This window comes from Cherax quadricarinatus, chromosome 21, assembly GCF_038502225.1.
Source record: "Cherax quadricarinatus isolate ZL_2023a chromosome 21, ASM3850222v1, whole genome shotgun sequence".
Taxonomy (NCBI): domain Eukaryota; kingdom Metazoa; phylum Arthropoda; class Malacostraca; order Decapoda; family Parastacidae; genus Cherax; species Cherax quadricarinatus.
In genome coordinates, this window is record NC_091312.1 from 24,720,476 (window position 1) to 24,734,268 (window position 13,793).

Here is a 13,793-nt window from a genome sequence, read left to right on the forward strand (position 1 = left end):
ACGAAGGGTGAGCCTCATGACAATTAACGCAAGAGGGAGTTCAACTGCAAGACGTATTAGAATGGTCATCGGCACCAGACTGGGCATTCGGCTATAGATCTGCAATATTTTGCTGGGTGGCCAAATCGCCAGCAATTCCTACACTGCTGCGGTGTAGGGATCACCTTCCAAACTTGTAACCGATGTCCTGCTACATAAACAGAGGATGGGAGTTCACGGCTGTCAAAAGTTAAACGAGCCACATTGCAAGGGTACCGTCTTCGCCCGCGTGTTTACCTTGAGAATTGGGAGATCTTGGAGTTCCAGCTGTTCGAGAATGTCAGTGCCACATGTCTGGAAATTCTGTTGGACAATGGTATGGGGCAGAATAACAGTACCACAACAAGAATTGAGCGAATGATGTTTTTCGATAGTGATAGGAATACGTAGTATCGATATGTGAAAGAAGAGAAAGATCATGAACTTGGGTAGAATTCTGGACTGTGATGATGCGTGTACCACTCTTAAGAGCATGAAAGGAAATATCTCTACCAACGTGGCGTAGGAGCGCTTTGCCAATACTATGGTCGGAAAGGTAGGCAGTAGAAGAAGTCGGTCTTATTGTAAAGAATTTAGTCCATTGTGTGGTCTGAAACTGAGTGTGGAGAGGGAGTGCATGACGTGTCGGTCTTTTCCGAGTAGAAAGGGAAGGTAAGGAAGTAACATCATTAGGAGATTGTCGTTGACGTTTAGAAGTGGGACTAGTCGGTCCGACGTGGGACGGGCCAGTGATTCAAAAATCGCCACACCGTAGAGGGAGAAGCCGGAAGCACTGTCAAAGGAGAGCGGAGGTCAGACAAATCGAAGGAGTCAATGGAAGCCCCGGTACCTGAAGCAGGTGAGGAAACAGCACCAGCAAGAGGTACAGGGGCCTTAGGAATGTCCGAAGAGTGGCCAAAATACGAGGCGAGGTCAGAACGGGGTGCAGTAACAATAAGGGGCCCAGGGGTGGCGGGGTCACGGATCGGGTACTCCATGGTTAGGTTACTTCTTTCTTTTTGTTTTTAAGAAAAAAAAAGAAAGAAGAAAAGAAAATAAAAATAAAAAAAAAAAAAGAATAAAAAAAAGGGGGACCAGGGAGGGATAGTTCCTAGGAGGAATGAAAGGGCCAGAAATCTCCCTCCGCGCCCAAGAGGACCTCAGTACCGCAAGTAGCGCAGATGCAGCATGGAACCCGTGCCATACCCTACCCTTCATGCCAGTAAACCAGCAATCCGGGATAGCAACCTCACATCTGCCGAGCTACCTCGGTGGACAAAAGAGAGGGCGGCCGGATATCTGCCACAAAGCATACCTCCTTCGGTCACCGCCTGCAGAATCCGAAAGGTGGCTTCCAGAGATACACCCGTCGCCCGAAAGACACCCAAACCACCCTCCGGGATACCGGAGAGGGATCGGGACATCCCCAGGCAATCCAGATTCCATGGTAAACTACGCCACCGCCAAGAACCTCAACGGAATGGGTTGGACCCCGGTATCCTTTCCCCGACCTAGGAACTAGCGTGCCTGTGGGAAAAAATCCCAAAGGCCAAAAAGGAAGGGCAAAAGGGAGGGGTGGGGAGGAGGAGGAGGAAAGGAAATAGGGGAGGATGGGAGAGGGAAGGGGGGATTGGGGGGTAATTAGGTTTGGTCTGAGGAAGGAGACCGACAGGTCTAATTCCTCAGACCAAGAGCCTCTTCACCACGCCAAGGAGCCCCCCTTGAAGAGGTTTAGAAAAAAAAAAAAAAAAAAAAAAAAAAAAAATTATTCAGTACTTATTTATGTACAGCAATAATATTCAACAAGCAAGGAATAAAATTAAATATTGTAAATCTTTCACAGTATAAAAAACTTTATATATAATCACTGCAAAATCTCATCACTAGCAACAGTTGTACCATAAAATTGGATATCTCTGGAAGAAAAATCATAGATCATTGGCATTAAAAATATAAAAAAAAAAATTATATAATACAAAGTCAACTAAAGGCTTCAAAACAACCCAAAGAGTACTGTAAAATTTAGTTAACCTTAAAAACACGACTCAAATCTGAATCTTTTATGTAAATATAAACTTTCTAAATCTTTGCCAGGTTCAACAGCTTCTCATAATTTGAATGATATTTGGATAACAGCATGAACCAAGTAAAAATGTATTAACTCTTACTTAACTCTTTCACTGTCCATAACCCCAAAATTAAACTTGCTCTCAATGTCCACCCCCCCCCTAAAAAAAAAAATCTTCTAAAATGGTAGAGAATATTTTTCTGAAGGTAATGACAGCAGAAGTACGAAATTTGATGGAAATGCAAAGAATTAAGCAGGTAAAAATTTAGTGGTCTTTATGCAATTTATGAGCTGGTGACTGCACTTTGAGTCCTATTTTATGCAAATTACATTGCTCCAGCTGACCAAATTCTTAGCTATTTCACTAGCATGCCTTCTATGCTATTGCTATTGACTGAGCATAAAAAACTGCCCAATCGACTATTTCAAATATACTATAAAGTGATCAGAACCCAAAATTTTTGCCAATTTCACACAAAATTAAAAAAATTCCTATTAAAAAAAAAGAGCCTAAAATAAGCACTGGAGACACTGCAAGCACTAAAACATTTCTTCTGTTCACTAATCACAACACCAGACCCCTCTTGTATTGCACTTGTCTTCCATTTTGAATTCATAAAAAATTTGAAGATTTACCCTATTTCTTGTTTAATATAATAATCAAGAATGATTGGTGTAGAGGGGCCTTACCCATTCTCAGGAAAACTGGCAAAAATCAAATATTTTTGCTACTTTGAAGCTACTTCCAGTCCAGAAACCAACCAAAATCCTTTCTATTTCAGTAGTATGTTGTCCATTCTATCATAAGGTACAAAGAAACAGCCAATAAAACCATAAAAATCATCTGGAAAACACCTCAAAGTTGCTATTTTAAGCCAAACAAAGTCAGAGTTTTGCCAGTCCCATCATTAACCCTTTGAGGGTTTTCGTCGTACTAGTACGTCTTACGCGTAGGGGTTTTTGACGTACTAGTACTCATAAATTCTAGCGGCCTCAAATCTAGTGGGAGAAAGCTGGTAGGCCTTCATATGAAAGAATGGGTCTATGTGGTCAGTGTGCACAGTCTAAAAAAAATCCTGCAGCACACAGTGCATAATGAGAAAAAAAAAACTTTGACCATTTTTTTTTAATAAATCAGCGACTTTGCAGTGTATTTTCGTATGGTATTTATTGTTGTATTCTAGTTTTCTTGGTCTCATTTTATAGAATGGAAGACATATTACAGAAATTGAGATGATTTTGACTGGTTTTACAAAGAAAGGTGCCTTGAAATTGAGCTCAAAGTAGCAGAAATGTTCGATTTTTACCAAAATTCAAAAGTAAACAAATCGTGCCAAGCGTGCAATACACGTCAACTGGTGAGTCTAATATTCTTTCACAAGTGCAGCAATAATATTTATACCATTTTTTACACTAATGCAGTAGTCTGCATAACAGTAAATCTTATATTTTTTGTGAAAATAAAAATTCAAAGTGGAAAGCAAAAGAATATAAGAGGGGCCTTGAGACATGACTAATGACTAGAGGAAATGTCATTTTAGTGCCAGGAATGTCTTTCTTGTTTATTCTGGACCCTATTCGGAAATTGGCATCTTTTGAAATTTGTGTGAAATTGGCAAAATTGCTAAATTCTGACCACTGTACTGGATAGTAGAATTTCATAAATGAGTGGTTTCTTGCACCCATTCGATAGAAAAAATGGAGTTCTATCGAAATATTCATGTTTTTTGTCGACTAGTACAGTGAAATTGGCCGAAAATGGGGCTCAAAGTGGGCAACATCGCCGAGACCGCTAACTTTGCGAGAGCATAATTCCGTAAGTTTTCTATCAAATTTCAAACTTTTGGTGTCTTTATGATCGGGAAAAGATTCTCTATCTTTTCATAAGAGAAAATAATTTTTTTTTTTTTAAATTTGGCCGACCCTGAGAACGAGTTTCGGAGAGGGCCTGTCGACCCTCAAAGGGTTAATGGTGAGGCAGGATTTTTTTTTTTTAATACTGTACACTCGCTGCACAGACCCATATCTAGGACAGAATTAACCATTCATGGCTTATCTGAGCGAGCTGAACTCATGAAGTAGATTTATGCGAGGGACCCTGGCAGTAACTATTTGACAGACAGTGAAAGAGTTAAAAAAAGGCACATCTTATGCAATGCTAAAATCTATTTTGTTTCTCATCCTGAATATTTTTGCCATTAAATGTTTTAATGCTATTGTTAATAATAATATAATCAGATAAGTGATAAACCTGAAAGGGTCACACAGCACTGAACCAGAAGAGGCATAAATTAACCATCTGTGGAGAACTCCTAACAACAAATTACAATCAATACTTTTAGTATTATTTTAAATTACAAAATAAGTAGGGATAATTTTGCCCATTGAGGAAGGATAGTTACCATATAATGTTAGTTTAATAATTAACAAAATTCATTTGATTTGAGAATCCTTAAGAGTAGTAACAGTTACAGGACCACTGCTTGTGCTCAAGGTATTACCATTCCATGTTGCTATTAAAGATGAATTAGTCCTGAAACCTTCTAGCATCTTTGTTAGTGCATCACTCTTTTTTGTGTTTAAGACAGGATCTGGCTCATCTTCATAGCCTTCTGCACTTACACGATCACCTGGTTTGCTTCCAGGGGCTGGTTGGAGGGGTTCCACAGCTGCTGGGTCACTAACAGATGCACACAAAACCATACCAGCAGATTTGATACCTCGCATAGTTGCAGGTTTTAAATTTGCCAACACCACAACCATTCTCTCTTGCATTTCTTCAATTGGGACATACTTTACTAGACCACTAACAATTGTTCGTGGTTCCTCCTCACCAATATCAATTTTCTCTATGTAAAGGGATTCTGCATCTGGGTGTCTTGAAACATCGATTATCTTTCCAACACGCATATTAAACTTTGAAGGTACAAATTCATCACCCCCACCACCACCTGAAGGTTTCTGAGAGCCCTTCATTTTCTTTGGTGGAGGTGGATAAGCCTGATTTTGTAATTTTTTTATGTTAGGCGATTCTGCTGCTTTACGAATAGGATTGATGAATCTCTTAAGGTACTCTAGAACGCTGCTTTTCAGATCACCTGGATGCACATTTTTATCACCAAATGTTTTCTCCAAGGCTTCAAAGGACTCAAATTCTACATCACCACCATTTTCTTCTGATCGTGTTATTTTAAATTTTTCATCATCTAGTAAAGGCATAATTACTACCTTCACAAGTGACAGAATTGGATTGAAGTTTATATTTCCTTCTTCACAGAAAGCAGATTTTATTTTTTTCTTCATTTGGGACTCCTGCTCAATTAAATCAATGTATTCCTCTTCAGGGGTTAGAGCAGCTCTGTTTAACAGAGAAGGTAATTCAGCTCCAGCTAAGTGAATGCAGGGTATTCCACTTACTAAGGGTAAACTCTTTCTGATGAAATCAAATAGTGGGGCATGACTAGCACCACAAAAATGAATATTGGCTTGTAAATGTTTCTCATCCAAAGCCATCATGTCTGGATATAAGAGAGAAGAAAGAAGGTTAGGATCTTTCAAAACAGTTGAAACAGAATCACTAGAGTCCTTACATGTAACAAGAGCAGTCATCCTATACAAATCAAGAACATACTCTTCATTTTTCTGGAAGTCACTCCCTTTAATAAATTTCACATTTTCAATTGAAATGTTATTTGTAGTCATGCCTACTTTAATTAGCTCTAAAAACAAATTAGCTCTGTGTGAAGCCACTTCCCAGGAAACTTGACAACTGTCCAAATGGGAAAGAATGTCAGAGGCCAGAACAGTAACACGACATCCTGCAGCTAAGAAATCCCGTATCTTGGCAATAAACCCAAGAATACCAAAGTCTGGCCGTCTTACTATAGGTACTGTCCACAATACATGTAAAGGATGCTCCAGAGCAGCATTTAAAGCAGGTGGTGGTGGGAAGGCCAAATTTTTACTCATAAGAGTCACTCGATCATTAAGAATAAGCCCATTTATTGTTAGCTCTTCTTTATTAACCGTATTCACTGCAGAGGCTGGAGGAATATCTGTACAAGAATGTGGATAAGCCATCTTAACAAGTTTTTGCAAATCAGGTGTTTCAAATTTCTTGCGAATGTGATCTAAGAGTGTATTTAAGAATTTAACGACAACCTTCTTAATATCATCCCCTTGTACTTTTCCATCAACAAAGTCTACCTTCAGTTGTTCAAAGGAAGTAAACTTCTGTCCATTGCCAAGCTCAAATGATTTACCTTGACCTTCCAAAATTGGAAACACAACATAATTCACAAAAGCCATGACACCATTATCAGGCGAAGATGGATCACATGAAGCTCCACTTAGTTTATCTTCTACTGCTTGGGGCGAGTCCAGAAGATCTATCTTGGAGTCAACTTCTGAAGAAGACATTTTTCCTCCACTTAAACCTGGAACCATTGGATTCATCAAGTGTGATTTTTTTTGGTAACCAAGTTTAGGCAAGTATTTTTCAGCATAAGTAAAAATTTTCCTTTGATCAACCCCTCCAAACTGTGCATCTACTCCAAGATATTCTTCATCAAGTGCTTGAAGACCAGGATATAGAAGACCAGACTGAAATGGGGCTTCTATTTGCTTAACAACTTCTGCTCCAGCTTTCTTGGCATCATGCTCAGTCACCATGGCAGCTAACCTGTACACATCATCTGTGAATTTTGTTCCTAGCTCATAGCTTGTACCTACAAAACAAGATTGAAAAGAATTAATATGTATCTCTTAATGCTCAAAAATTGTATTACCCTACTTTAAATGCAAAATGCATAATATAAAAAACAGATTACTCACTAACAAACTTTTACAAAGATATGGATTTTCTCAAAATGCTATACAGTTTATAAAATAATACTAATAAAATATAACTAATAGACTGACTGGTATTGGTTGTCTAAGGAAGCACTATGTGAAGTATTAAAGGGTACAGTACCTGCGCTGATAATTTTCTCTTTATTTATATTTGGATTACAATAAAACTCTACATTTTCTACACCATAAAATTACCTCTAGGTTGAACACTGACTATTTATTCTCTTATTTGTGCTTTTATTTGCTATTATTTTTTCTCATTTTCCCATAGATTTATTATTCCTTGTGTGATCAATAACATCTGGTAATGGTTCTGGGAATTATCTTCCCCTGACCTCATCTCAGACCAGACATCTTATTTTGGATAGTAAACATTACAAGATAAAGAACTATTAATCCTGCCAAGAGTGCAAAAATATTAGCAGGTTTCTACATCACATTACAAAACAGCATTTTCTCCCTGGATGGTTGCTATCTACCAGTGTACTATTTTTTTTTTTTTCAACAAACTGGCCATATCCCACTGAGGCAGAGTGACCTAAAAAGAAAAATGAAAGTTTTTCTTTTTAAATTTAGTAATGTATACAGAAGAAGGGGTTAATAGCCCCTTGCTCCCAGCATTTAAGTCACCTCTTACGACACTCATGGCTTACGGAGGAAGAATTCTGTTCCACTTCCCCATGGAGATAAGAGGAAATAAACAAGAACAAGAACTAGTAAGCAAATAGAAGAAAATCAAGAGGGGTGTCTATATATATGCTTGTACATGTAAGTGTAGTGTGACCTAAGTGTACGTAGAAGTAGCAAGATGTTCCTGAAACCTTGCATGTTTATGAGACAAAAAAAGACACCAGCAATCCTACCATCATGTAAAATAATCACAGGTTTCCGATTCACACTCACTTGGCAGGATGGTAGTACATCCCTAGGCAGCTGCTATGTACCAACCTAGTGGGTAGACAGCAACTGCCTAGTACAGTGCCTGCACTTTAAAGGAGGGGTTTGGGATATTGGCTGTTTGGAGGAACATCTAAACTGTCGTATCTGAGCACCTCTGCAAAGACAGTGATTACGTATGAATGATGGTGAAAGTGTTTAACAATGATGAAAGTTTTTTTACTTTCTTTTTGGGTCACCCTACCTCAGTGAGAAACTGCCAATGATAAAAAAAAAAAATCAACACAATGGCTGTTTCCCAATGAGACAGGGTGGCTCAAAAAAAGAAACTCGTTCACTATCATTTACGCATAATCACTGTCTTTGCAGAGGTGCTTAGATATGACAGTTCAAATGTCACTCCCAACAGCCAATATCCCAAACCCCTCCTTAAAGTGCAGGCATTATATTTTCCATCTTCAGGACTCAAGTCTGGCTAACCAGTTTCCCTGAATCCCTTCACAAAATATACCTTGCTCACATTCCAACAACTTGTCAACTCCCAAAAATCATTCATTTTCATTCACTCATAACATGCTGTATGTCCAAGCCCTTACACACAACCTCTTTTACTCCCTCCCTTCATCAAAGAACACAGCAAAAACACAAGACTGATTCACTGCTAACAGTAAAGAATGCATGCTATCATGAAGAGGATATCACTAATGGCTCACAGAGTTAAAAACTAAGTTACAAATGTTCTGACTGGCAGATAAGAGATAAATAAGATATGATAGTCACATACAAGGTTATAAAATTCCATAAAAAATTGAGAGGGAAACTTCTTAGTACAACTGCAGCCCTTAGACCAAGGCATAACTGCTGCTCTTATAAGATACTACACCATGTGCACCTTCTACCATATTTTGGATACAATCGATAATGCACCACCAACTGACATCATGTTAAGAGAAACTTGCTTATTTCATTGTAAACTGCATATTCAGTATACTATGGAATTAAACAATGAAGAAGTATTGAATTAAACAAGTAAACAAGTTGAATATAAATGAATACTGAGGAGGTTGTAGGTAAAGGAAATGAATTTACGCCTTCCCTAGAACTGCAAAGAAAGTGAGGAGGATTTTGAGGATGGTGCAGTAACTGTGAAAAAATGGCTAAGGATGTAAGGGAGGCAAAGGCCAAGAACTGATTATATCATATGATTATGCTCTGACAAACAGGGATACTGGAGAGATAAGAAAAGTTGAGTAAAGAGAATAAAGACAGTGATGACTAGCCTGTGGTTCCCAAAAGTAGCAGACATAGCAGCCATGAGCATCTGTCGGAGAGGGTGAGGGAAGCAGAAAGGTAAAAAGGAACACGTGTCTCCCTCTGGATCAATTTTGTGTCAAGGAAAAACAACCATAATTAGGTTAGGCCTGTCCACTTTGGCTTTGTTCCTATGGGACAAAGGTAAATCTGGTGATGGAGAGCCACCTAAAGCTAATGAGATGTATGGAAGCTGAATTTCTATTCTACAAAAAAATACCAGCACAGCCTTCAACCTGTCATGCTGTTATGGCATCTCAGGTACAACCACTGCCATCATGTCTTGAGCTGTCCTACAATGATCCTCCAGAGGAATCATCTTTATTAGAACTTCCCTCCAATGCCACCACTACCACCATTTCATCAAAGACAAATAAAAAAAAATACAACTTCATATTTTCTCTTCATGTTCTATCTGAACACTATTACATGGTGCCATGTGGTCTGGTGGCTAAGGTCTCGCTTCACACAGCGAGGGTTCGGGTTCAATTCCCGGCAAGGGTAGAAACACTGGGCGTGTTTCCTTACATCAGTTGTCTATGTTCCCCATCAGTAAAATGGGTACCTGGGTGTTTGTCGACTGGTGTGGGTCACATCCTGGGACAAAACTGATCTAATTTGCCCAAAATGCTCTGCATAACAAGCAGCTTACTATGTAGTAGTATGTCATTGATGTCAGCTAGGCCTGTATACCTTGTACATGTACTTGTAGAAATGAGGATATTATATTATTATTATGATTATGGGAAAGGACCAAACCTACAGAGATCAGGTCTGATCCAAGGAAGAGGAGAACAGGTCCAATTCTGTGGATCAAGATCCCCTTCACCAGCATCAAGGCACCTCTTTTTTGGGAAGTTTGTGACCATCAACCCCAGAAATTCATATTTGTGATCTCTATATTCACAGCATTTTCTAATGACATACCACCACAAACAGAGGTGTGCTAGGTGATAACAAGTATGCAAACTGACACACATCATATGCAGGTTTTGAGGTTTTTATTATGGAGATGTTTTTCCAGCCAGAGTTCTTTCAATTGATCTAGCAGGCAAACTGTCACCTTAATAAATGTCTTACAACATGCATGTGTCTACAGAAAGTTTATTCTACATGACATTTTTTTCAACGCACCAGCCTCATCCTACCGAGGCAGGGTGACCTAAAAAGAGAAACAAGTTTTTCCTTTTACATTTAGTAATACATGAAAGCATAACATTTGATAATACAACACCAAACTTTACCTTGCACAAAAGAAAGCTTCTCGATGGACACTCCAATAGCAGAAAGCATAGCCTTGATGACAGCCTCATAATACTGTGTGCGGAATTTGATAAGCTCCCATGGAGCTTTCATATTATCTAAATAGGCATGAAGGTCAGCCAGAAAAACAGTAACCTGGAAGCAAAAATTATTAACCTATATTAAAACAGTACAGTAAATAAAAATGAGGAAGAAAATATAGGGTAAAATAATTTGATAGCAAAAAATTGTTTTATAATGAAGCAAACACAAGGAAATATAAAACTTTAAGACATGATAGTATACTTTGGATATCATTGATAAATATTATAATGTCTTTCTTTCAACACACCGGCCGTATCCCACCGAGGCGGGGTGGCCCAAAAGGAAAAACGAAAGTTTCTCCTTTTAAATTTAGTAATATATACAGGAGAAAGGGTTACTAGCCCCTTGCTCCTGGCATTTTAGTCGTCTCTTACAACATGCATGGCTTACGGAGGAAGAATTCTGTTCCACTTCCCCATGGAGGTAAGAGGAAATAAACAAGAACTAGTAAGAAAACAGAAGAAAACAAAGAGGGGTGTGTGTATATATATGCTTGTACATGTATGTGTAGTGTGACCTAGGTGTAAGTAGAAGTAGCAAGACGTACCTGAAACCTTGCATGTTTATGAGACAGAAAAATGGACACCAGCAATACTACCATCATGTAAAACAATTACAGGCTTTCGTTTTACACTCACTTGGCAGGACGGTAGTACCTCCCTGGGCGGCTGCTGTCTACAAACCTACTACCTACTATATTATAATGTATCTTGAGAAAATCTAACTATGTAATTTTAATTTAAAAGCCTAACAGTAACTGAATGAATGATGGTGAAAGTGTTTCTTCTGTTCTGAGTCCCCCTGCCTCAGTGGGAGACAAAAAAAAAAAGAAGGGACTATGTGGGGAAAAGCAATGTTTCCAAAGGCGTTTAAGACTCCCCAAAAGAAATGAGTAAAATAGCAAGCAGAATGAATGTAGAAGAAACATCAGCAGGAGTCAATAGGATAAAACTTAAATGCTAAAAGGAGCTACAGAGAGTGGCATTGCTAGGGTTAGTGTCACCTGGGGCGGCATCTTTGATGTCACCCCCATGAAATCCAAGGGCAGGGGGATGGGGAAAGTAAACTCCAGTTACATCACTACTGCATGCCCAATGACTAATGTTTAGCAATGAGAACATTTAAGGGCCATAAACTGAACAGAATACTTTTCAACTTTATTAATGATAAAATAAATAATCATAGTAATATTGAGGAAACAAACTCAAATACCACTTTGAGTACAGGCAACAGATCTGACATTTATTCATCTTCAACAATGCCAAAAAAAAAACTTGAAAAATAAAGAAAAACATTGCATTATCAGAGAAACACTAGTTCTGATTTGACCTTGAGTACAGATCTTACATTTCCTTGCCTTCAATCCTGCAAAACCATCTATCACATCATCAAAATCAATGATTTTCCTTATATTAGCTATACAGTAACAAAGAATTTTTCTCTTTTGTTGTTGCATCACTGTTTTGGGCATTACTGTCACCTTCTTTAGAGGCGTGATGGTGTCACTCGGGGCGGCGGCCCCCCTTATGACGCCACTGGGTAGAGATGAGTTGGAATAGTAAGTGCATTTGTTGAATGCTGTATGTAAAAGAAGGGAAGATACCCAAGGACTGGCAGAGAACATATGTAGTTTCTTTATAAAATGGAAAAGGGAATAAGAAAGAATAAGAACTGTAGGGAAACAAGTTTGTGGAGTATACCAAGTAAAATGCATGGTAGATTTTTGACTGATAGAATATCTGGAAATGCAGAATGTATGACCAGACAATAAGCATTAATAATATAAGGAAACTCCACAGGGAAGTGAAACAGAATTCTTCCTCTGTAAGCCATGCGTGTCGTAAGAGGCGACTAAAATGCCGGGAGCAAGGGGCTAGTAATCTCTTCTCCTGTATGTATTACTAAATTTAAAGAGAGAAATTTTCATTTTTCATTTTTTTGGCTACCCTGCCTTGGTGGGATAAGGTCAGTTTGTTGAAAGAATATAAGGACACAGAGTTGTTCACTGAATTTATAAATCTGAAAAAGGTGTATGAAAGAGTGGATATGGGTGTAATGTGGTTAGTGTTGTAAATGTACAGAATAGGTGTTGACTTGAGAAATACATACAAATGCAGCACTCTTATCATCCTCTTCGCATTATGTACCATTAACCTGCTTTAAAATTTCTTTTTTTCTTTTTTAACAAGTCGGCTGTCTCCCACCGAGGCAGGGTGACCCAAAAAGAAAGAAAATCCCCAAAAAGAAAATACTTTCATTATCATTCAACACTTTCACCTCATTCACACATAATCACTGTTTTTGCAGAGGTGCTCAGAACACCACAGTTTAGAAGCATATACGTATAAAGATACACAACATATCCCTCCAAACTGCTAGTATCCCGAAACCCCTCCTTGTACTTCCCATTTCCAGGACTCAAGTCCGGCTATATAAAAATAACTGGTTTCCCTGAATCCCTTCACTAAATATTACCCTGCTCACACTCCAACAGATCGTCAGGTCCCAGGTAACCAGTTGAAATTGTAGAAATTATGAGAGCAGTGAGGCTCATGTTGGGGAGGGAATTAAAGATGTGCCACATCACCATGGAAGTTGAGTGTATTTTGTAAAATGAATGATTGCAAGTGTTATGGTGAAATTTTTAAAAGATAGCAAATCTGTCAAGTGAATTGTTATGGTTGCTTTTTTGAGATGACAGTGGAATTATGAAATTCAGAAGAGAAGCTATAGTTGATAGATGAATTTAGGTGTGTAAAAGAAAAAACTTGAGAATGAATGTGAAATAAGTAAAGTGATAAGAAAAACTAAAAGTACAGGGAAGGTAAAATTGGAGGCCAGATTGCAAAGAATGAACATGGAAGAATTTAGGGTGTTTAAATAATTGGGAGGGTATGTCTTAACAGATGGATCTATGAAGGAGTAAGTAAATTTCCAAGTACAGTATACAAGGAAAAAGTTGATGATAAGGAATCTGCAACGAGCATCAATGAATGTAAATGAGGAGAATTAACTGTACGAGAGTTAAGTGTACAGTGTAATATAGTGTATAGCATAATACAGTAATATACTGTACTCTATTATGCATTGCTTTTCTTCTTCTCCTTTTTAGTAAATATCTACAGGAGAAGGGGTTACTAGCCCATTGCTCCCGGCATTTTAGTCGCCTCATACGACACGCATGGCTTAAGGAGAAAAGATTCTTTTCCATTTCCCCATGGACAATAGAAGAAATAAAGAAGAACAAGAGCTATTTAGAAAAAGGAGAAAAACCTAGATGTATGTATAAATATATGAAGTG

At 38.3% G+C, this 13,793-nt stretch overlaps 1 protein-coding gene across 5 annotated transcripts in view; it reads right to left on the bottom strand.

The window, feature by feature from the left end:
• Positions 1-1,853: 1,853 nt before the first annotated feature.
• TyrRS (Tyrosyl-tRNA synthetase) overlaps positions 1,854-13,793 on the bottom strand; it is a 62,882-nt gene continuing 50,942 nt past the window's right edge. For all 5 annotated transcript variants that reach the window (XM_070087323.1, XM_070087322.1, XM_070087324.1 and 2 more), the window contains 2 exons: positions 10,390-10,543; positions 1,854-6,813 (listed from right to left, as the gene is read on the bottom strand). In XM_070087323.1, the coding sequence (XP_069943424.1) occupies positions 4,520-6,813; positions 10,390-10,543 (2,448 nt within the window). In that variant the 3' untranslated portion in view covers positions 1,854-4,519. The remainder of the gene's footprint in view (positions 6,814-10,389; positions 10,544-13,793) is intronic.